This window comes from Thermobia domestica, chromosome 1 (genome assembly GCF_964235325.1).
Source record: "Thermobia domestica chromosome 1, izTheDome1.hap1.1, whole genome shotgun sequence".
Lineage (NCBI taxonomy): Eukaryota > Metazoa > Arthropoda > Insecta > Zygentoma > Lepismatidae > Thermobia > Thermobia domestica.
This window is the reverse complement of record NC_137454.1, coordinates 266,364,023-266,389,910: the sequence shown is the minus strand read 5'-3', so window position 1 is coordinate 266,389,910 and position 25,888 is coordinate 266,364,023. Positions and strand designations below refer to the sequence as shown.

At 34.1% G+C, this 25,888-nt stretch overlaps 1 protein-coding gene and 2 pseudogenes across 24 annotated transcripts in view; 1 reads left to right on the top strand and 2 right to left on the bottom strand.

Moving 5' to 3' along the window:
* Positions 1-25,888, bottom strand: part of CaMKII (Calcium/calmodulin-dependent protein kinase II) — a 1,422,941-nt gene that overhangs the window by 1,256,654 nt on the left and 140,399 nt on the right. For all 24 annotated transcript variants that reach the window (XM_081726364.1, XM_081726368.1, XM_081726431.1 and 21 more), the window contains exon 2: positions 13,941-14,035. In XM_081726364.1, the coding sequence (XP_081582490.1) occupies positions 13,941-14,035 (95 nt within the window). The remainder of the gene's footprint in view (positions 1-13,940; positions 14,036-25,888) is intronic.
* LOC145661012 (NADH-ubiquinone oxidoreductase chain 5 pseudogene) lies at positions 79-2,324 on the top strand (annotated as a pseudogene).
* On the bottom strand, positions 3,664-5,207 carry LOC145665637 (cytochrome c oxidase subunit 1 pseudogene; annotated as a pseudogene).

The window sequence follows — 25,888 nt, the reverse complement described above, 5'->3', positions numbered from 1 at the left end:
TTAGTTCACTCTTCTACACTTGTAACTGCTGGAGTTTATTTGTTAATTCGTTTTAGAGACGTTTTATTGAGTGTTTATATGGGAGATGTATTGCTTTTATTATCAGGATTGACAATATTCACAGCCGGCATCGGTGCTAATTACGAATATGACTTAAAGAAGATTATTGCTTTATCTACTTTAAGTCAGCTTGGTCTTATAATAATAATTTTGTCTATGGGATTTCCTGTATTAGCTTTTTTTCATTTATTGACACATGCTTTATTTAAGGCATTACTTTTTTTATGCGCGGGAGCAATTATTCATGGTGTGGGTGACATACAAGATATTCGTAGAATAGGAGCACTTGTAAGTCAGATGCCACTCACTTTATCTTGTTTAAATGTAGCTAATTTGGCTTTATGTGGGATACCATTTTTAGCAGGATTTTATTCTAAGGACTTAATTTTGGAAATTTCTTCTTTGTCTTTAATTAATGTAGTCAGCTTTTTCTTATTGTTTTTTTCTACAGGCCTAACTGTATGCTATTCAGTACGTTTAAGATTTTATTTAACGGGTAAGGGCTTTGGGGGTGCTAATATTCATTATATTAGTGATAATGAAGGTTGAGTTATATGTAAGGGAATATTAGGATTGGTAGTAATGGCAATTTTAGGAGGTGCGACATTGAGTTGACTGATTTTTCCTACTGTTAATTGTGTTGTTCTACCTTTACATCTAAAAATAGGCGCCCTATTTGTGAGTGTAGTAGGTTTGTGGGTTGGTATTTTATTATCAAGCTATTCTATTGGACAGTCTTTAGTATGTATGAAATTTTATTTTAGTTCTACAATAATAGGAAGCATGTGATTTTTACCTTATTTATCATCAAATTATATTAAATTACCTTTATATGTAGGGGGTGCATATTATAATAACATTGATCAAGGGTGGAGAGAATGTCTTGGTGCTCAAGGTATGTATAGTAGTTTTAAGGACGGTTCAATATTAATTCAACATTCACAAGATAATTTATTTAAAATGTATTTATTAATTTTTTTTAATCTTTACAATTTTCCTCTGCTTTATATTTGTGTATTTAGGTAGCTTATACTGAAAGCATAGTATTGAAGATACTAAGAAGAATTATGTTCCCTAAATATACTCCCTGAGAAGAGCACTCTCTTTTTTACCCTGAAAAGGTAATGTAATATTTATACTAAGGGGATTATAATTATTTTATATTAAGAGATGTTAACGGTACAATTCGCTAAAGATAAAGTTAGCAGCTTCTTCTTGATTATTCACATCTCCTTAGTTGGGGTGTGGAATACCCAGTAGTATCATTAACAGTGAAATGCCTCTTTTTGGCTTCAACTAACAAGCAGGGGTCAAGGGACCAAAGGTTCAGGTCGAAACTGAGTCGAAACCGAGTTTGCTTCCTACTTATGAGATAAGTTGACAGCAACACCTTTTGGATGCAAACCAAATATTATATTTAACTATTATCCCATCTTATTAGTCGGCTCATGTTAGAGATCCTTGATTTCATTCATGATAAAGACCCACTAGGAGAATTACTAAGAATGTTAATCTAACGAGAGATCAGGATAACGTATTAGTGTTGTTAATAGTAATTGTTATTGGGAGTAGAAGGGCAATTTCTACAATGAAGATGAGGAAGATTACAGCAATAAGGAAGAATCGTAATGAGAAAGGAATTCGGGCTGATGATTAAGGGTCGAATCCACATTCAAAGGGGGAATTTTTTTCTCGGTCATTAATAACTTTTTTGGAAAGAAGAGTTGAAATGGCTATAACGATTAAGCAAATAATAATAGTTAATAGACCAGTTGTTAAAACTGTATTAATTGCCTATTTCATTTAAATGATCTTTTTGATTGGAAGTCAAATATACTATATATATTAAATAGGCTAACCTCCTCATCAATAAATACAAATATAAAGGAATAGTCACACTACATTTACAAAATGTCAATATCAGGCAGCAGCCTCAAATCCAAAATGGTGTGTAGGAGAAAAATTAGATAAAAGGTGACGTAATAAACAAGTGGCTAGGAATGTAGAACCAATGATAACGTGAAGACCGTGGAAGCCTGTTGCTATAAAGAATGTTGAACCGTAGACAGCGTCTGCAATAGTGAATGGGGCTTCATAATACTCGTATGCTTGTAGTGCAGTAAAGTATAAGCCAAGGAGGACTGTGAGTAGTAGACCTTGAGTGGCTTGAGTGTGATTACCTTCTATTAATCTGTGATGAGCTCATGTTACAGTGACTCCTGAGGCGAGTAGAATTGCAGTATTGAGTAAGGGAATATGCATTGGGTTGAATGGAACGATGCCTGTTGGGGGTCAGAAAGATCCAATTTCTACTGTTGGTGCTAGTCTACTATGAAAGAAGGCCCAAAAAATGAAACGAAAAAGAATACCTCAGAAATAATAAATAAGATTATGCCTCACCGAAGTCCTAATGTAACTTGTATAGTGTGCAATCCTTGATATGTTCCTTCTCGAGTCACATCCCGCCATCATTGAATTATGGTTAATAATGTAATTAGTATGCCTAGGAAGAATAGGGAAGGATCATATTGATGAAATTACTTAGTGAGACCTGTGGTTGTAATTAAGGCCCCTAGAGCTCCAGTAAGTGGTCAGGGGCTTTGATCAACAAGGTGGTAAGGGTGATTTTGTGGTGCTGACATAAGTAACTTCTCTTGAATATAGTGTGACTAGGACGGCGAATACATGATTGAATTACTGCAACAGCAGATTCTAGTATTAGAAGGGTAATCTGTCCAATTATTAGTAATGAAAGTATGGAAAGAGATAAAGAAGGGCCTGTATTACCTAGTAAGGTTAAGAGGAGATGCCCCGCAATTATATTTGCTATTAATCGAACAGCTAGGGTTCCAGGCCGAATGATGTTACTAATTATTTCAATGCATACTATAAATGGTATGAGAGGGGCCGGAGTTCCAGAAGGAACGAGATGGGCAAATATATGTTGAGTGTGGTTAATTCAGCCGTAGATTATGAAACTTATTCAAAGGGGGAGGGCAAGAGTTAACGTAAAAGTTAGATGTCTAGAGCTGGTAAATACATAAGGGAATAAGCCTATAAAATTATTAAATAGGATGAAGGAGAATAAAGAAATGAATAGGAAGGTTCTTCCTTGATGACTAGTAGGACCAAGAATAGTTTTGAATTCCTTATGAAGGGTTAGGGTAATTTTATTTCATAAAATGTTTGGCCGTCCTGGCAAGAATCAAAATGGGATTGGAATAATTAGAAGTCCAATTACTGTTCTAAGTCAGTTAAATGATATGTTTATAATTGAAGTAGAGGGATCAAATGTTGAAAAAAGATTTGTTATCACTTTCAGTTTATGGTTGTTTTTTTAATGTTAGTGCTATCTAAGGAAGGATGAGGTGTATTTGAATTAAAATATATAATAGATGCAAATAAAAGGTAGCACAAGGAAAATATAATAAATAAGATGAGTCATTTTAGGGGAGATATTTGTGGGATAGAAAAATACTATTAAGTAGTAATTTAAGCTTGACATGCTTACGTTATAATTTAACTAATTTTTCCATTAGGAGTAATTGTTACTTTACTATCTTTTGGTTTAAGAGACCATTGCTTACTTTCAGCCACCCAATGAAAGTTCTTGTATTATTTTTGTTATTCAGTTAATAAATACTGAATGAGGGCAGGCCTCAACAACAATTGGTATGAAACTATGATTTGCACCACAAATTTCTGAACATTGACCGAAGAATAGGCCTGTGCGTGTAATATTAGCTGCTACTTGATTTAAACGTCCTGGAGTGGCATCTGCTTTAATACCAAAGGCGGGCATAGCTCATGAGTGAAGAACATCAGCAGCGGTGATTAAGATACGAATGTCAATATTAATAGGCAATACGATGCGATTGTCTACATCTAGAAGACGAAATGAATTAGGACTTATTTCATTGATGGGTACTATGTAAGAATCAAATTCTGTTAGGGAGAAGTCAGAATATTCATAACTTCAGTATCATTGATGTCCAATTGTTTTAAGAGTAATTGCTGGCTGGTGAATTTCGTCTAGTAAGTATAAGAGTCGTAAAGATGGGAGGGCGATAAAGATTAGTGTAATAGCAGGCAAAATTGTTCAAATAGTTTCTAGGGTTTGGCCCTCTAATAAGTTACGGTTAATATATGCGTTTGGTAGAAGAGAGGCTAGTAAATAGCCTACGAGAACTGTAATTATAGTTACAATGAGTATTGTATGATCATGAAAAAATACTATTTGTTCTATTACAGGGGACGCTGCATCTTGAAGTCCTAGTTGATTTCAAATGGCCATTTCTAAAGAAGATGGTTATTCTTATGTTTGGGGCTTAGGCCCAATGCACTTATCTGCCACCTTAGAAGTTTGTTAGTAAGGGAAGTTCTGCATAACTATGTTCTGCTGGCGGTAAGTTCTGGAATCATTCTAAAGATGTTGTTTGTTGATCCGAAAAGACTACTGGTCGGGCTCTCACAAAGGCTTCTCACATAATAATTACAAGTACTAGTACGGCGACGAAGGAAAGGAATGAGCCAATACTTGATACTATATTTCATGTAGTGTAGGCATCTGGATAATCTGAATACCGGCGAGGCATCCCTCTTAAACCTAAGAAATGTTGAGGGAAGAATGTGATGTTTACTCCTATAAATATTACTAGGAATTGAATTTTTAGTCATGTAGGATTTATTGTTGTTCCTCTAAATAGAGGGAATCAATGGATAAGTCCTGCTATGATAGCAAATACAGCACCCATAGATAGTACATAATGAAAATGTGCTACTACATAATAAGTGTCATGGAGAACAATGTCTAAGGATGAATTTGCTAATACAACTCCCGTGAGGCCTCCAACAGTAAATAGGAAAATAAAACCTAAAGTTCATAAGATTGAAGGTGAGTAAGTTATTTGTGCTCCATGAAGTGTGGCAATTCATCTGAATACCTTAATTCCTGTAGGAACAGCAATGATTATTGTGGCAGCAGTAAAATAGGCACGAGTATCAACGTCTATACCAACAGTGAATATATGATGAGCCCAAACAATAAATCCTAGGAATCCAATTGCCAGTATTGCATAAATTATTCCTAAAACGCCAAATGTTTCCTTTTTACCACTTTCTTGGGTTACAATATTGAAATTATGCCAAATCCCGGAAGAATTAAAATGTAAACTTCAGGATGACCAAAGAATCAAAATAGGTGTTGATATAAAATTGGATCTCCCCCTCCTGAAGGATCAAAGAAGGAAGTATTAAGGTTTCGGTCAGTTAGGAGTATTGTAATAGCTCCTGCCAATACAGGAAGAGATAAAAGAAGTAGTACGGCAGTGATTACTACAGATCAAACGAATAATGGCATTCGTTCTAAAGTTATTCCAGGAGTTCGTATGTTAATTACGGTTGTAATAAAATTTACGGCCCCGAGAATTGAGGATACACCGGCTAAATGGAGGGAGAAAATAGAAAGGTCAACGGAGGCTCCAGCGTGAGCAATGGCTCTGGAGAGAGGGGGATACACAGTTCATCCAGTTCCTGCACCACTCTCTACAATTCTTCCTGTTAATAGTAGAGTTAATGAAGGTGGTAATAATCAGAATCTTATGTTGTTTAGGCGAGGGAATGCCATATCAGGTGCTCCTAGTATTAAAGGCACTAGCCAATTACCAAAGCCTCCAATTATAATTGGCATAACTATGAAGAAAATCATAATGAAAGCATGAGCAGTAACAATTACGTTATAAATTTGGTCATCGCCAATTAAGCTACCTGGTCGGCCAAGTTCTGCTCGAATGAGAAGACTTAATGATGTTCCTACTATTCCCGCTCAAGCCCCAAAGATCAAGTATATTGTACCAATATCTTTATGATTTGTAGAAAATAATCATCGTTGCAAGTAAAATTAAATAGGGTGGCCGAAGTATTAGGTGATAGATTGTAAATCTATTTATGGTTAATAAACCTCCTATTAGGTTTTATAGTCAATATTTATGATGTCGGACTGTAATTCCGGAGTAGTAGTTAATATATACTAAGACCTAAAAGGTTGCCTTTTATTTATAGCTTTGAAGGCTATTAGTTTTTTTAACTTAAAGTCTTTGTTTAAAGGATGTTGACAGTTAAAGGTAAAATAATTATACCTCTTAATGAAATAATAATGAATATCGATCTAATTGATGTTTCTAGACTTTTTTTCATTAAAGATGTTCATGTTTGATTATAGTGATTAATGATGAAAGCAGCATAGGCAATTCTATATAGTAGAAAAGAGTAATTAGTGTTGTTATTACTATTAGGGTGAGAATAATAAATGATATTTGTTCAGCAGTTTTTATAATGATGATTCACTTAGGTAAGAATCCTAAAAATGGTGGAAGACCCCCTAAAGATAAAAGACTAGTAAAGATAGCTAATTTTGTTGTTACAATAATTTTATTAGAGAAAGTTTGATTAATATGGAATATTTTGTTTATTGCAAAAAGGGTGACTGCTATTATTGAAAGTAAGGCGTAAAATAAGAAGTAGAGAGATCATGCTATGTCACTTAGCAGAAGGGCTATGAGTATTCAGCCAGTGTGATTAATGGATGAAAATGCTATGATTTTGCGTAGTGATGTTTGATTTAAGCCTCCGATTGAGCCTACTACTAAAGATAAAATTAAGGTTAGATAGATTAGATTTGTAGGATTTAAGCTGTAGGATAATAGGCCGAGGGGTGCCAATTTTTGTCATGTTATTAAAATAATGCAGTCTATTCAGAGCATAGCCTCTATTACTTCGGGTATTCAGAAGTGAAGAGGAGCTCATTCCAAAGGATCTTCAATCAAAAACAATTGATAATTTATTTATGGGAGTATTACCAACTCGAGTGATTGTGGCGTTTACACAAAATGATGCCTATACAGGAACAATAACTTCAAATCCATTTCATTTCAAACATTTTGACATCAATTTCTTCTCTCTATACATTGATGGAAAACCTGTACCTTCAAAACCATTACAACCAATTTTCGAAAACAACCTCTATGTTTCCTCATATCATACCTTATTCTGTGGATCAGGCATTCACTTTTCCAATCATGGGAACAATATTCCTCGCCTTGACTTTCCTCAAGAATACACTATCTTTGTTTTCGACATTACTCAAGATGGAGAAGCTAGCGCTGTGAAGCATTGGAACCTTATACGTCACGGCTGTGTTCGTCTGGAAGTTCATTTTACGAAGCGTCTACCAGCACCTATCTCCTGCATTGTGTATGGAGAATTCCAATCTCTCTTAGAAGTGGATCATCAGAGGAACATCATCATGGATTTTTAAAGGTACGTTATTTAAATATCATATATATGTACATGTCTGCATTTTTATACATGATGTCCTCTACACTAGATTTATTGAATGCTTTGCAAACAAATTCTTTATTTCACAATCATTTCGTTGGCGTATATGCAGCCAATGAATTACCAGCACATGTTCCACTACCTGCAGCTATCATCATAAATACAGATCCCTCGAACAAACTTGGCACACACTGGATTTCCGTATATATGCATACTGACGGACGTGCCCACTACTTCGATACATTTGGATTTCCTCCATATGTAATGCAACATATTCAATTTCTACGTAGAAATTCCACTTCTTATACATTTAATAATAAACAAATTCAAAGTGTGAAATCGTCCCTATGTGGGCATTATTCATATCTTTTCCTATGCTTCAAAGCTAAAGGAAAGTCCTTAAATGAATTTCATTACACTTTCTCATCAACTCCAGAAAAAAATGATCGTCGCTTGCTGTATTTACTTTTACAGGTAATCATGTCTTCATTCTTCTTCTTCGTTTGTTTTGATTACTTTCTTTTCATATTAATGCAGGTAGCCATTTCTTCTTCTTCTTCTTCTTTATTATAATGTGTTTGTATGTATTATTATTTGTTGTTTTATTTGTTCATGATTATAGATAAAATAAATTTTAAGTTTGTTTTTCAATTTTTTTCATTTCAGAGAGTAAAAGATCGTCATCGTGTGTATGGACATCATCTTCATTGTACAGATTGACTTCTATCTACGTTTCATCACCATCATCAACAGCAGTAGTATCATCAGTGAACAGTATATGGCAGTTGTGAAGTTATCATCACATGAACAATAAAAACAAAATCTAACGTTCTTTTAAAATGTACTATACTTACCGTCGTTTTAATTGTGTAAATAGTTTCATCAGCAATAAACACTTTGTATTATTTTTTCTCTTTGAAAACAAATGTTTTATTTCTTATTTTCTCCGTTTCCTAATAAATAAATATGTTTTATGATCAGTTATGTAATTAAATACACATCATAAAACATATTTTTAAGTCATTGAATTAAAGAATTTCATAGTGATTTAAAAAAAAAGATTCTAAAACTGATTTGTAATTCAATGAGGTAATCATATAACTACATAATAATAATGAATTCAAATACTTAATCACTTATTCTTTCGTAAATTAAATCAAGTATGTGAATTCAATATTATTATTATTATTATTATGATAGGACTTTTGTTTTTAAAATTTTAATATTAATTATTTTAGTTCCTTCTTTTAAAAAAATAAAAAAGTCCTATCATACTTAAGACAAAGTTGTATAATAATAATAATAATAATAATTTCAAATACTAATTTTTATTTTAACATTCATTTCAAGAATTTGAATTCATTATGATTATTATTATTATTATTATACGTATCACTTATAATATACGAGGAAAAAATATGTTAGGATTTTTTTTCTTATAAAAAACTTTAAAATCCTATCATATTGAGGTGTATGAAACGAACACAAATAAAACATTTCACTTTTCACTATATATATTTTTATTACATTTGATATTACGTTGTTTAGTATACATGAAAAAAACAAATCAATTTTCTTCTTTATGAAGAGACGTTCACTTCATTGATACCCTCCGAAGGTTGAGTATCGGTTTTCCCACACCATGGCTGTGTCGATACACTATCAAATAAATCAGCCATAATTGAATCTATGAGTTTTTGTTTGCAAAATACTTTCACTTCTAATTTTAATCGTTCACCATCAATGTTCACATCACTGTTCTTATCAAGAGAGACACTTGGAAAACTGATGTTCATACCATTAATAATACTCTGTTCATCTACACAGGTATGGATTCCGGCAAGTCCTCTGCATGTAAGACACTGCGATTGTACATGATTACGAATAGTATATGTACACAAGTCAAAATATTCACGTAGCACAACACTACAAACTTTACTGTTTTTCACAGCATGTTCAATACACGGTAATATTTCCAAGAAATAAAGCCAATCACTTGAAGTTAAGTACACAGTGTTTCGAGGAGCATGAAGTGTTTTCTTCTTCTCTAACATCACTAATTTTTCACCCATTAGTTTTCGCACCACCAGTTCGTTTTTTCGACCAAGAGATTTTATAAATGTAATTTCCACTTGAGAATTTAAATAGTCCGTAACAAATGGGGTTAAATGTACAAGTTTCTCCCACTCTGCCAAATTTAACTCCACTCCAAACACAATTCCTTTGCCAACACGAATCACTGGTTCAAATGTATCACTATCCAGTCCGATAGAAATTAATTTGGTTTTCATTGAATTAAGTCCATATTCAACATTTAACAAGTACTCTTTCTTGGTATCCATAGTTGACGCACAAGCACTCAAAGACATGTTACTCCAGTCGCTGGTCAGCACAGAATAACGACACTATGCATACAGATGACTGTGTATGCATGAAGAGGAGGGACGAAGAGGAATATTCATGTTTCATCTTGTTTGTACATGCTACCATACACTTACGATGAGTAAACCAGTTCAGTAAATTCAAGATCGTGCATGTTACGTCCAGATACATTAATCTTCATTCCTTTATATATTAAACAGACATTCCCACTTTGTAAATACGTTAATAATGCACCATTATCTGCTTCCAATTTTTCAGTACAACGTCCAGGTAAAATCACTTTTTCGCCTCCTTCAAATGTCACACATGCCTTCCTGCCATATACCGTTGTAATTATCTCACAGTTTACAATACGAAATGGTACTCCAATCTCCAAATCTCTCATTTTTGTAAAGGGTACCATTGATGGCTTATTAAGCTTATCTAATAAACTCATTGACGATGACATCTTTAAAATTTTTGACGTTTCTTCCTTTGCAACAGCTGCTAACAGAATGATCTACACAAGCACATACGTTCCGCTTACGCTCTTCGCAGGAGGGTGGGGGGTTTGGGGATTCAAATTATTAGCCAATAAACGACAAGAACACGAAAAGGCATGTTTTATCTTGTTTTTTACATCTGGTAGGCGTCCAAGACTATGAGCATAGCAACAGCAAACCAACATTTTCCCACGGGCTTCTGTGGTAACCGTAAAAGGCTATGAACATAGCAACTAAAGAAGAGTAGGGGGTGACGGGGATTCAAATAAACCAAAATTTTCCCACGCGCTTCTGTGGTAGCCGTAAAACGCTATGAACATAGCAACTAAAGGCTTGTCGAAACTTGCCTCCCAATTCCAGGAAATGATATCGATTTCTAGGAAAACAAGATAATTTTTTGCTGACTCGGCCATCTATCCAGCCTCTATTCTACTGCTGCTATTGTTCGGTAGCTGTGTTCCCCTGATATAAGGATGATTTCGATCTTCTGTTCACGTGTCAGACCCATATTAGATCATTTGGAGCAAAGAGAGAACTGGGTCAGTATCAAGGTAATTTCCCAGCTTTGAACATTAATAACTTCTAAACTGTACAAGATAGAAAAAAAAAACAAATTAAACTACTAAACTTCTGAGCTCAAGCTAGTGTTATTTGATGTGTTATACACCCCCTTCCCACTTAAAAAAACTGACTTGAATCCAAAATGGCGGATTTCAAAATGGCGGCCATGAATGACATACTCTCCAAAAGTTGCGGCCTTTCATCAAACCTCTGTTCCCATTATCACTTTTTACTTTTCCCGTCGATTTTCAAACTTATGTAGGTGTCCATCCAAGGACTTTTAACTCGCCCTGTATTTTTACATTTTCCTTGGCAGAACATTCTTCCAAAAACTAACAGGAAAGTAATATCAGTGCTGAAGCTGAAGTGATGAATAGACAAGCAGAAGTAACGAAGCATTCCTTCCAGTCCAAATTTAACGACTTCCTTGAAGTTTAAGATAAAGTTTTGGAGAACGACGAAGATTTGAGTCCTACATTACGGCAGAGAAGAATCCCTAAAACGCTTCATACGGCAACTTGCGACATTGATCATCTTCAGCATCGATTGAATATTACCGTGAAAAATATTTTGAAGCCTATGACTTCGTCTTGAACACCATGATCAGAAAATATGAGGACTATATTTTCTTTGTGCTGTAGGATATTTAACAGTTGCTGATTAATAACACTAATGGAAAATCTGTTTACATATCCCCAATTTTAAACTAAATGTATTCAAACACACACATTTTGATATTTTAAAGGCACAGTTAAAGATGCTTTCCTCGCCTCACCAAAGCAAAGATGATTCTTTAAACGTCATTGAAGGTGTTCAAGATCTGGTTGTCTTATTGGAATCTAAACAAAAGAGATAACTCATTATTTGTTTTCGGAAGTTAATAAGCTAACAATGCTTTACCTTACTGTTCCTATGACTTATCTATTACTAATGACAATATCTACCCTATTTTACAGCATAATCATTTTCATCACAAAATTATACATTTGTTAGTTTGTTGACAGAAATTAGTTTTCTTCGACTGATTTTCTCAAAACTGGTTTTACTTATTTCCCCCATATGTCGCTAATAAATATTTCAATATTGATCTTACAATGAGCCATAAACCATTTGTCTATAAAAATGCACCGTCTTACGGTGCTGAAAGTGGACGTAGCAATCATCAATCAATTAAAGAATCAATGGGAAAATGGGGCACAGGAAGTTCAATTAAGACTGAGCTATTTTTGGACGAAATACGCATCCACAGCGATGATTATGTTCACATTTCTTAATTAAACATATAATTACTAAACGACAATATCACATAAACCATTTGACAATATACAATAAAGCAAATCTATTAAGGGTGATTTACTGATGTGGTGAGTTTTCTTCAAACAGTTTCGAAAATATTTAAAAATTTGAATCAGATTTCATAAATCAGAAGTAGTCCTACAGTATCGTACAGCTGGAAGCGAGAAAGTTGAAGTGCTCATTAATTTTGTTATTACGAGTTTTACCTTGTAATATTTTTTACCAGAGACAGAATTCTTCGAGGCGAGATAAATGTATCTTTTTAAGATTAGACAGCCTCACATCTCGTATCGTATCGCCTAGTGGGTAACCCTAACTACAGCCAGTGAACTCGATTTTAGTTAGAGGTAGGATTTGAAGTCCTATTCACACAAAACCATTATTTAAGACTTTCTGAATCGAAGTCCATTGCGTTTAATTCTCGTTATCACCAACTGTTTCGCAATACTGGGTGAACATAAAAATTATTTTTGCTCAGTAGACTCCGAAATGAAAAGTACTTGCTTAGAATGCGGATACATAAAATTACAATTGCATATTATACGCTGAAAGAAAATACTATTTATATTTCACTATATTCTAAATTGCTATCTTTATATATTGCTATATAAATTTAATTTAAGTCTAGAAATTTCCTTGCAAAATAACCGAACCATATTGCATTTTATAAAAAGTACTATCTCTGATTGTGAGTAAACGCATATTGAAAAACAAAATTTTTCCCGAAGGCCTTAAGCATCACAATTTTATACACAAAAATCACTAATCAATCGTAACCCAGATATGCGACTGCCAGAAAATATTACATGGTTCATATTTAAATTATGATATTCACTTCCTTGACTTGACTTTCACTGAATTTTCATGACTGAGTAAATTCTCCTTGATGTGCAAGACCAAAACACTACTATTTAAGGTTAGGTTTAGAAAAAAATCGCCCTCCACCATTCCCACAGTCATCTGAAGCTCTCCTCACAGTATAATTTTAACTACGACTAAAACTTCTTGTATTCGTAATACAATGAAGCACTAGTACCAAACAATAATTATACACTAACGATATCTTTAATATTTCGATATTCTAAATACGGACATAATTTGGCCTATCTCTGACTAGCTACAACCAACAAACCGAATTTATCTTTTTCTTTTGCAGTATTTGGATTTCTGATTTAATTTGTTGCTTTCGTTCAAACTTATGACACCTCTCAGCACCTTTAACAAAGTTTTAACACCTTTCAGCACTTCTCAAATTTCTTTCTTTCTAAATATAATTTTCTTGTTTCAGCCCTTTTCGTATCATCTTCAATCTGCCCTGATCCTTTGAGGTGTTCGTGTCTTGCGTGGCAACTCTAATGTTTATTAACATCGCTTTAGTAATAATAACTTCCTAATACTTTAGTAAAATATGATTACATTTCCTACTGTTTTCTGAGTAAATAGAGTATGTTTATGTATTTTTAAAGTACATTTTTAAAAAACGCTATCCAGACCTATATCCAGTCTAGCGAAAACTCTTGGAAGTAATGAGCTAGCGACGAGCTGAATCACTTATTTGCATTAAAACTGTGAATACAAAAAAAAAAATACTACAAAAGGTAATAACAGTAACAAAAACTGTGCAAGCCAGTTTTCTACTGCAGAAACGATTTTTAAAAAATCCCTAACTCTTTTGGGAGATAAAGCAATTTCCAGACTCTTGGCACATTTTGAAGGGTTTCTCAGACCTGACTCTTGACTTTTCTTGACCTTAAGGTCAATACAAACTCTGCATTACCTTTAAGTGATCCGGAAAACAGAAGGTATATCTTTAACAATATTTACCTCTGGCTGATAATTTCTTAGTATTAATTATCTTCGCAGCAAACTCCAAACCTGTTGATTTTTGTACACATCGCCGAACCACCGAGAAAGCACCTCTGAAAGAAAGACAAAAGCTTCAGTATATAAATATAGGCACATATAATTTTAAAAATTACGAAAGAACAGACAGGTTTTATTTACCTCTTTTTTCTTTATTTCTTTATTTTAAAAAAGGGCTATATATGAATATATATAATGTGTTATGATCTGCTAAGTTGGTGCGAATAAAATGTCCTCAGCAATACAACACAGGGATGAACTAAGGTAACGCTTCTAACAAAACAAACTGTGTACACCCAACCACAAAAGTATCTCCCCATTAAGTGCTCTACTTCCATTACTTGGGGTCCAGGTCATTTGCTGTTGTGAGAACGCCTAGACAGGTGCAACCCAACTTACACGTAACTTTTCTCATACTGACAGCAGTTGGTAGCACTGATCCAGGTGTTTATCCAGGTAAAATTGTAAAGTAGGTGACTAACGAATAGTTCTCCATCCTAAGATAAATCTCTATGGTTCGGATCGTGTTTTCCAAAGAACACCATATATTTACCTTAATATTGCTGTGTGTGTAATGTATTATTTCTTTATATACTGTATGTTTAGAGAAATAAAAATACTGACCACGCATGAATCAGAAAATGCTTGAAAGTAGCTGAAAATATCAAATACAGAATAACTGCTGCAAATAAGTTAGTAAATGATTGCCTTCATTAAGAGACCTTCTCCAATTCTCATCATTCCAACATCTTTTCCTTTTTGGAGGAGAGAAGATCTTGTTTGTCACACTGAGTATGTATTGAAACTGAAACATTTGAAAAAGTTAGAACATGACCGGGATTTGAACCCGGGTCCTCCGAATAGAAGTTCAATGCGCTAACCACTTACCTACCGCGTCACTTCATCTTCCATCTAAACTATTAGCTAGTTAAAAGCATTGCATGTAAGACTATACACAAAATACTCGTATAAGAAGACGTTCCTTATGAGTGCCACAATGACTTACTGGAGGTTACCTTCTTTAACTCAAAAACAAGTGATATAGATCTTCGTCAAAGAGGAAAGTATCACGAAACGTTCTTCAAGATGAGGCTACCTCATTGTTTTTAACTGGTCCCGATTTACATTACTGCAATTCTCCCTCACCGTAACTTCTAATTTCTAAAGAAGAAAAGCCGGCAGGCATTATTTTTGCATTCTTTCAATTGCATCAACACGTGTAGAAATAGTGTGTGCTATGTTTATGTAACATAACTACTAGTTTACTTTCTTATCTTTATATAAGGAATTGATGGCAAAGTGTGAAAGCAGAGAACTGCCATTTCAGTGACCCGGGTTCGAATCCGAGCGTGTCATTTATTTTTCTTTATTGGAAGGTATTGTTTACGTAATTGATATTATTATTATATTATATTATATTATTATTATTATTATGCTTATAATTGTATGAATTTCGATGGCAACTGTCGCCAAATATTAGAAACTGAATATGAGAGAACTATGAAATAAAATAAATAGATGCGCGTAATTTTATTATAAAATTATATGGCGAACACATTTTATCTTATCCTAAACGGTTAACGTCGAATATACACGGTTAAAGGAGCACTCTGTTGGTCAAATTAAAAGGACTCAACAATTTATCCCTCTATAAGGAGACGTTGCTTATATGAGTATCACAATAACTTACTCGAGATTTCTTTCTTTAAACCCCAAAAAAAAAAAAACTTATATAGACGTTCCTTAATCAGGAACATATCACGAAACGTTCTTCAAGTTAAGGCTACGTCAGTTTTCAGCGATGGTCCCGATTTACATTACAATTCTTTAGGTATGGGCACGAGTCGAGCTAGAACTCGACTGAACTTGAAACTCGAAGTGAATTCGAGTGATAGGTAATTTTCTTGAGTCGAGTTCAAATGGCTCGCTCGTTTAGCTCGTTTTGAAATTATTACCTGATTAGAGTGGAAAACGAAAACTATGAGAAATGTAAGCAGTAATGTGGAATATTTTTAGTTCTGCTCATGAGATGGGACATTGCTCGCATCTCGTCTCGTCTCGATTAACAAGACGACAATGGATTTTTATAACGAGACAGCCTCATATGTCGTAAGCACTAACATAAGTATATACTGTATTTCTTACCACCAAGGCTAAGACCTGCACGGTCGAAGATTTGAGAGTGATGTTAACCGACTCAGCTCGAGTCGACTCAGTTGAGATGAGGCATCTACTCGGATCAGGTGAGCCATCGGCTCGAGCCAGTTTGATTGGGATAAGCCGTCAGCTCGGTTTGATTCGGCTCAAGCCGGTTTGGGTGGGTGAGCTACTGGCTCGGCTCGATAGGGAATGAGCTGTGAGCCGATCCGTTCGAGCCGTTGAGAACCCTAACCCGGGTCAAGCAGTTTTGAACAACTTTGGCCGAAGCCCTCTAATTTGTAACGATTTTTGGTTTGAGTCAGGATGCTTGCTTCTCCGGAACTCAAACCCAGAATCTCGTGAACGATGTCCTTGCCTTCTAGACTTCACGACTACCGAGGTCAGCAGTCAACTAGTGTTTAGTATTCAGATATACCTATCTTTCAAATTTATACATGGTGTAATAATAATAATAAAGTAGAAGTAGTAGTAATAGTAGTAGCATCATTGATAATAATTATATTGCTTATGTAGGATACTTGAAGAAAGTACTTGAAACTACACACAGCATTTGGCTCGATTTTCCTCGTTTTGACTGAACTCGAATCGAAACTCAAGTCAAATTCGAGTAGAGTTTGAGGGAAAACTCGCTCAAAGTCGCTCATGCCCATCCCTACAATTCTTCTTTACCTTCTAGATTCCAAAGAAGAAAACACGATAGAAATTATTTTCACATTCTTTGAATTATATCAACACGTGTATAAATAGTGTGTGCTATGATTATCTAACATAACTACAAGTTTATTTTCTAATCTTTGTCTGAGGAATTGATTGCAAAGTGAGAGAGCAGAGAATTGCCATTACAGTGACCCGAGTTCGAATCCCGGCGTGGCATTTATTATTTTTTCTTTATTGGAAGGTATTGCTTACGTAATTGATATTGTAAATCTGTTATTCCATTATTATTATTATTATTATTATTATTATTATTATTATTATTATTATTATTATTATTATTATTATTATTATTATTATTGCAAAGTCGAGACTTGGCTACATTTTTATATTTTATGAATTTTCTGATTGGATTTCACATCTTCTTGTTGAATAATTAACACACTCCAGCGAAGGGGACTTGGCGGAGGGAAATATCATCCTGTTGCTTTTTATTTGATTACTTGCATGCTACACCAAGCCTGGATAGTACACTTCACCTTTCTATATCTACGGGAAGTACCCTGAAGGTTTTGATGATCATAAGAGAGTAAGTGAATAAGTGATGAGATCAATGAATTTTGCGTATTAACATTTAAAATATCAGGTTTTCGGAAAAGTCGTGAGGTATTTCGGTAAAATATGACAAATGATGATTTGTGGATATACTTGAGTTATATGGAACATGCAATAGTTATGTCATGAATAGCTAAGATGCTGAGCGTTTTATGTATTAATATTGCTCTTTGTTTGGTTTGGTTTTACAGATTTGACAACACACAGAAGATGTAACACCAAAAATTGTATCTTCTGCATATTTTATTGTTTTACTTCAGGCAAGGGAAGAACGTGCGAATAGTGTTTGTGCTTTTTACTGTCTTCAATGTTTCTGTGTTTTTGTCCCTGTTCTTAGAGAGTTACTGGAAAAACTGTAAAAGTGAGTAAAGGCACATTCCATGTCAAATCAACATGTCATCCGACTTCACCATCTCAGATTTTTGTATTTAAAAAAAAAAAAAAAAAAAAAAAAGATGCACAGCTTTATTGCAGTGGGAGATGAAAAAATCCCAAATATTACCTCTCTCCTTCTGAAAGTGTCCCATACAGGGTGTTTAAAAATTCAAAAAAGAGCATTTTTCAGTTAAAGTGATTATTAAAATGTCATAAAATGGTTAATATGTGCACCAGATACGTGGTACAAACACCATTAGAAAGCTTAAAGATTGCTCTAAAAGTTGTATTATATTGAAAAAACCTGTAAAATAAAAAGTAACGATTGAAAAATTCAAATTAAAACATGAATTTTGAATTTCGCATAGAAACCCCATGCCGTAAACGTCGTCAACACCTAGTGGCCTACTTGCCGGTAAATGTCGATCGACGCTATAGCGACGCGTACTAGGGATGGCCATATCCGGATGACTGATAACAAAACGGATGACGGATAACGGATAATATCCGGATAGCGGATACCGGATAATATCCGAATAACGGATAAGATCCGGATGGCGGATAATATCCGGATACGGATGACGGATAATAGATGGCGAATAATATCCGGATAACGGATAATATTCGGATGACGGATAATAGATATATCCGGATGACGGATATATCAGGATGACGGATAATATCCGGATGGCGGATAATAACCGGATAATGGATTTATCCGGATGATGGATAAAATTCAGATAACGGATAATATCCGGGTAGTAGAACATTCGGATAGCGAATAATATACGGATGAACGATAAAGGATAATATCCGGATAACATATATGGTTTTAAAAAGATGATATAGGAGAAGGACATATCAGTCTATTCTGCTCATGGAGGTATTAAAAGATGATCATCGGGCAGTGATTTTTACCTTTGAAAGGCATTGCTTCTTAAAATGTTTCCTAGTAACTTCTAATTTTCTTATGTTGTTGTTGTGTGGCACGGTGGCTCAGTGGTAGAGCGCTTCCTCTGGTGCGTGGGGTCCTCATTGTTTCGATCCCCGGCCAAGTAAGTTTGTGGTGGATAAGATCGTGTCCGTGGGTTTTCTCAGGGTACTCTCGTTTTGTCCCACTTTTCACTCCACGAATTTTTCTATTATCATTCACTTGCTCCAATCATCTCCTCCCTTAGCCTAACGAGCATAATTGTGCGACGCTAAACTCAAAGATTTTATTTATTTTTTTCTTATGTTGTTCTGAGATTTTGACAAAGAAGATGGGAAAGTATCCCGCATCTGGTATGTTCCGCACGAATAGACTATATATAGTTTTATTTTAAGTAAACTTTTAAAACTTCCAACTCAATCCACATGTGTGTGTGGCCGTTTAACCCCGTAAACCTTATCCAAGTGTTACGAAATTTCGTATCTTTCTTCAATTTTCCGTAACAACCCCATTTTAGGGTCTACATTCTCCAGTCATAAGAATTTTAAAATCAGTAAAGTCAATTCCACTCCAGAATAAAATATGTAAAAATTATTCGATTTTGATAAAATACTGTATCACGTATTTTAGGGCGTCAACATAATTCCGATCAGTTTATTGCAAAGACAAGTGGATAAAATCCAAAGTAGGTAATCTCCCCTCAAATTTGGAAGCTTCCTCATTTAAATTATATGATAAAACTTTCTAATAATTCTCACCAAATTTTCTAATTATGACAAATGACAAAGGATTCTGTTCTGATACAGCATGCCGCATATTTTCTTTAATGCTTATCAGTCATCCCACTATTTGAGGTTAAAGTCTCTCAAAAATATAAAAGTAAACTCCCAAATTAAAATTAAAATATGTTTCACGATAATTTTCATTTAAAAAAAAATACAATTTCACTTTGAAGAAATATGGCACATATAGGCGTTACTATTTCCTTTAAGGTTGTTTAATGATTTCCATTGCATGAAGATAAAGTTAATAACGAATAACAGGATATCTTATACTTAAACATGTTCCACGAGAACTTTTGTAAAATATTTGATTTTGATGGACTATGGATTATGTTTCTGGGGCTTTAAATTCATCCTGAATGAATGTTTTTATAAAAATCAGTGAAGAATAATAGAGTACTACTTCTTCCCGCGATCTATACCTATGTATTATTATATAAAATAGTAGAAGTTGGTAACTTCTCTATTCAGGGCTCGAAACTTCCCGAACAGCAGGCTAAGTAGAAATGCGAGTATAGTGGATATCTTCTATTTAACATTTCTATTTCTAATTTTACCTCCCAGTAGTTTATATATATATATATATATATATATATATATATATATATATATATATATATAATTTTACGGGGTAATAACAAGGAACAGTTTGAGGCCATAAATGGAAAAAGGCAGCTTAATGATTTAATGCTTATTAACATGAATGGTCCATTATAAAAGGATTTAGTCTAACCTCATCAAAATGCGGCTCTGAAGTTCACCCAACACCCAAGCCTCTTTAAATTCAGTAGCTATGGTCAAATGTTCCCACTTTGACTTAACTTCACTCATCCTTAAACTCATGCCATCAATCGGATTCACACTGACTCAACTTCACTCTCACATCTTCCTTTCGGCATCACCCTCACTCAACCTCACATTTACATGCCAATCTGTTCTCATGCTTACTGGACCTCACATTCACAGCATCACTTCGAAAATTCACATAATGCTCACTCGTCCTTAAGTCGACAATTGATATCTCAGTCTGACATCATACTTGCTCATCTTCACCTCATAAAAATCCGACATCACGTTGACTTCATTTCAAGGATACTTATACTTAACCTAGTACTCACATAATTATTGGGTTGCGATTGAAATAAGAGAAAAATTAACGAGTAGAAAGAGAGTTAATTTCCCCCAATTTCGTTTTTCTTTATTTAAGTAATATAAAAAGAAAAATGGAATGAAATATTTCAGTTTAACGTCCGAAAATTATGCCCATTAGGCTTCGTTAACTTTTTTTTTTTTTTTTTTTTTGAACTGGACACTACGCATTACAGAACAAAGCTCTAATACTGAATCCCGTAGCCCAGAGAAAAGAATCAATTCATCCAGTTTTATGAAAGCATTTTAACGACAACGTTTCTTAAAAAATACCCGGTTTTCAGGAAATATCGCATATTATTTCCTTTACGCTTCTCAATGAGATTTACTGCTCATGGTTGATATCACCCAAGGGAAAGGGTACAAAGTCACTCCAACAATAAATTCATAGTAATTCACATCAATACTACTACTACTACTACTACTACTACTACTACTACTAATAATAATAATAATAATAATAATAATAATAATAATAATATATTATTATTATTATTATTATTATTTGGAAGGTAAAGAATTACTGGTGTTTGTTGGATTCGCAGCTGGTAGATCTTGCATTTCCGTCTCATATAGAATCGGTGCAAAAGTAGTATGGTAACTTCAATCAACAAACCAGCTAACATTTTAAAAAATCCTATCTGGTTCATCACTTTTTTAAATTTACGTGATAAAGGTTAAATTTTCCATAAAATTAAAATAATCAAAGGAAAATATATTCACTAGGGAGGACAATGTGATACCAATATCAATAATATAAAAATTATATTTTCTTTACATAGCAGGGATTTCTTTTTCTGTGTTTTCGCATTTCCGCGTGCATTTATTGTCCGCCGTTTTAAGTGTAATGAGAATTAGGGAAAAGAGGGATCCCTATTTACCCTAAAATGGCGGAAAGAAATCTTATCATTTATATGTCATGACTGGATGAGGTATTGAGTGGGGGAAAAGATTAAGGTAAATAATGCAATACGCAATTGATGAAAGGTAAGACAATGAAAATGTCAAAAATCCGCTCGCTTGTACAATGCGGAACGTCAGTACCTTCTTTATTTTGTATTTACCAAACCTATATATTTTTTTAAAAAAAATTGAATTAATTTGAAGATGGAAACAAGAATATATTATAAACATTGAAATACGAAATACGATCAGTAAATGACAGTATCCATAATTCCTCCCACTTGTTTAAAATTTATCCTCGCAACCAATCAGAATGAGAACTACATTTTTATGATGATTACCGGCACCTTTCATTGCGTCAATAAAAGCACTGCCTAGGATTATCCTCAGCCAGTGATATGAATTTCTATTTACTTCATTTTCATCATCGTCGTCTCCTTTAGCCTCACCGGCATAACCGTGGGACGTAAAACAAAGATTTCATTTCATTTCATATAGCCTTGATGCTGAAACGAGCTTTAAACTCAAATCCAACCAACCAAATAAACAAACTTGTCTCAATTTTAGATTTGCAAGTCTTACTGTTGAAAGGGAAGTGAATAGGAAGAAGTCATTTTGAAGATAGAAGGCTAAAAATTAGTAGAAAGAAAACAGAATTCTCGTTAAACAAAGAAGGAAATTTGGAAGTAAAGGTTACCAGAAGAACAATTTAATGAAGTTTTTTTTTTTAAATTAGGTTCAACTGTTTCCAAGAATTTTGATTGAAACTTGGTAATAACGCACAAAATGCAAAGGAATGTCGAAATAGGAAGAAAGTATAAGTCGTTTCGTGTGACTGCAGAATCACATTAAGGGGATCTGCTACCTCTTTGCTTAGGTTTCTAACTCTCAATTTGATAACATGTAAAATTTAATATGGTAATTTCTAACAAAGTATTGCAGGTAATGACTTGAAATTTTTAATACAAATACACAAGACCCATATAAATCCAACCACGGTCTCCAATTTACGTTACATGCGTAGATTAATTGTAATATATTCTTCAGTAAGTTTGGCAACTATGCCGTATATAGCATATGGATAGATCTTTTAGAAGGAATTGAGAGCCCTCGGAACCTCTATCCCTACTAGTCTTCGCGACACGTGGTAGTGATTTATGAGCGCTTCAGGCTAAAAACCAATGTCGCCTCTGATCCTTTCTTTCTAATTTTCTTTCTTTTCTTCCTTTTTTTCAAAAACTTGTTTTGCGCAGCTTTGCCCTTTTGTCGGCTGTCTATAGAAATAGCAGTCAGACTCCCTGGAATTGTTGATTCTCGGTTGGGACAGTCACTTCCTCTCCGTCGTGAACCTCAGTGTTAGATTCGACAAACAAAAATAAACTCGAAGACAGTAAATGTAAAAGACAACAGCAGCAGTAGTTTGTATTAAAAATTTGGAACGAACGAAAATATTGTATCTAAATAACGTATTTGTGTTAAATGTACTTTATCATAATAAGAAATTCTATATTGTTCTCGTATAAAATGCTATAAATGCTCTACTTTGTAATAAAACTAAAAATAATGTCTTTGAAAATGGTATTAGACTTGGCAAAAATTTGTTTTGTGGAGTCAATATAATAATTTCATACATACAATATTTTTATTCAATTTTCAGACATTAGTGTATTGGTAATATACAAAGTGTACAGTACATGTAACCAGTGTACAATATTAAGATATTTTATTGATAATTGCTTTTTGGATGAGCTAACTTCAAGCATATAATCATTCTATTCTTTTCTATAATGTAATTAATATAAATGTGTACGCAGAGTATAAATGTTGTTTGACAATAGTAAGGTATTTTGTTGGGAAAAATGCTTTTTGTAAGATCGTTTTAATTTCAGATATATAGTTTCGTTTTCATAAAGTAATTAATATAAATGTATCAACAGTATAAATGTCGTTAGTGTTAGAAATGTAGTGAAATATTTCATTGATAATTGTATTTTGTAGAATCATTTGAATTTTAACCTTATAGTCATTCAATGGGGTTTCATAGTCTAATGATTAGAGCGTTCGACTCTTGATCGCCTGGTTCTAGGTTCGATTCCCTGCTAGAATACTCAAATTATTGGCGTCTGCCCATCGTCGTGAAGCAAGCTAGGTAGCCATGTGATTAAAAGACATGACAGTCTATATAATTAATATAAATATATACACAGTACAAATGTTGTTTGACAGTAGTGAGGTATTTCGTTGATAATTTATTTTTGTAAGATGTATACTATTTTTATAATGGTAGAATGTGTGTATACTATTTATAAGATGTAGACCTATACATTTCTTTGTATAGACTTTTATAATGTATAATGAATTTTTATAATTAAGAGCGAAAGTTTAAAACCTTAGAATGGGCGAATCTTGACACAAAAGTGAGATGTACTCGTAGAAAGAATAATAATAATAATAATAATAATAATAATAAGGGAAGGAATGAAGACGTACTAAAGGAAGCTAGTAAAGGACGACAGATCATGAAGATAATAGGAAAGAGAAGAAAGAGCATGCTTACCTATCTTATTCGACACTCAGATCGGACACCGTGTTGATAGAGGAAAAGGCAGAAGAAAAACCAGGAAGTGGAAGACCAAGGATAGAAAAATCTATAAGTTTTACGTCCCACAGTTATGCCTGGTAGGTTAAAGGAGCTAGTGATGTTGAGAAATGAAGGAAATGGTGGAATGCAGAAAGTGGGAGGAAACGGGAGAACCCCGAAAAAACCCCACACATGGTGTTTGTCCTCCACAAAGTTCACTTGGTGCGAGCTGAGATCGAAATAAGAACGCCATGCATTAGAGGTGAACGCTCTACCACTGAGCCAACGCGGCCCGACCAAGGATAAATGCAGTAACGAAGAAACCTTATCAAATTATAAAACACCTCTCCCAGGGGAAAGAAAAGTTTTAAAATTTCCTTCTTGCCCATCAACCTATGATTAAACTGAGAATTATTATTATTATTATTATTATTATTATCAGTGGCGTATTTACGATTTTGTTTCGGGGGGCTTTGCTAAATTTTGGGGGGCTTTGCCTGAAAATGTGAAAATTCTGCAAGATATTTCATATACTTTACTATAGTAAGTAAGATTTCAGGGGGGCCTAAGCCCGGAAGCCCCCCTAAATATACCACTTATTATTATTATTATTATATCGAGAATGTACTTCTGGGTTTCCTCCTAAAAAAATACACACACTATTTCCAACTATGGTTATCTTACTTTTTACAAATTTGTCTAATTCAATATTGGTTTAAATAGTAGTTTTCAAGCTACGAGTTCTTTGACTAACTGAATAGTGCACGCCCCTTCTGGCTCACTCTCCACTATTTAACATTAAATTTCAGATGTCTCGATATATTTGCATAAGTTTATTATTTCTAAAATAAACATTACGTACAAGGTCTATTCAAATTGATATCAAGTTTTTCTGACATGTGTATATTACGCATATCTTTCTTAATTTGCATTACTCACATTACCCCAGAGAACGAACAAATTTTAGAGTTCTGGTTTGAACTTCTCTTACAATAATAAGCAAATATACGAGGAACAAATTTACCATTATTGACGATGCGGAGGGGAGGAGATTTTCTGGACTAGGAACAAATGTGTGCGGGTGCAGAGCAGAGGTCTGCACGAGCCGGAACTTTCAGCCCGGGCCCGGCCCGTTTATTTACAATGTGAGACCCGACCCGAGTCCGAAATATGTCTTAGCGTTTAGGCCCGAGCCCGGACTGAGCTCTGTGATAATCAAATGAGCCCGACTGTAATGTACCATTACAGTTGAAAGTAATGGCAACTTTTTCTTTCGCACCCTGTACCTAGTATTTTTTTTTTACTTCGATTTCGGTTTAATTACACAATTTATTTATTCTCCTTACTTCAAATTAAATGTAATGAATCGAAAGGTTTCATTAGTAACCATATTCCCACTGAATAATATATTTATTTATATTTCGATTAATTGTAAATCCAATTTTCGCATATACAAGTTGAATAGTTACAAGGTTTACCATTCTGACGTCATACCGAAATATAGTTCCGCCATTGGATATAAATTTTCTTAATTTCAGACCAATGTAGATTTTGGCCAGGTACCTAAATTTTTCCCTCACCCCCTCTCACTAGTCCATAGTCACTTTCAGATCCGGTTATATCTAGATTTCACCAAAATTCTATTCGTTTTGTAATTTCCGCGGCTGTTAGAAAACGCCCTGATTGGTGGAATTCTCCAATCCCTGGCGTTTTCGGCGCAATGTTATCATAATAATCAAGGACACATTTGGAAGCAGAA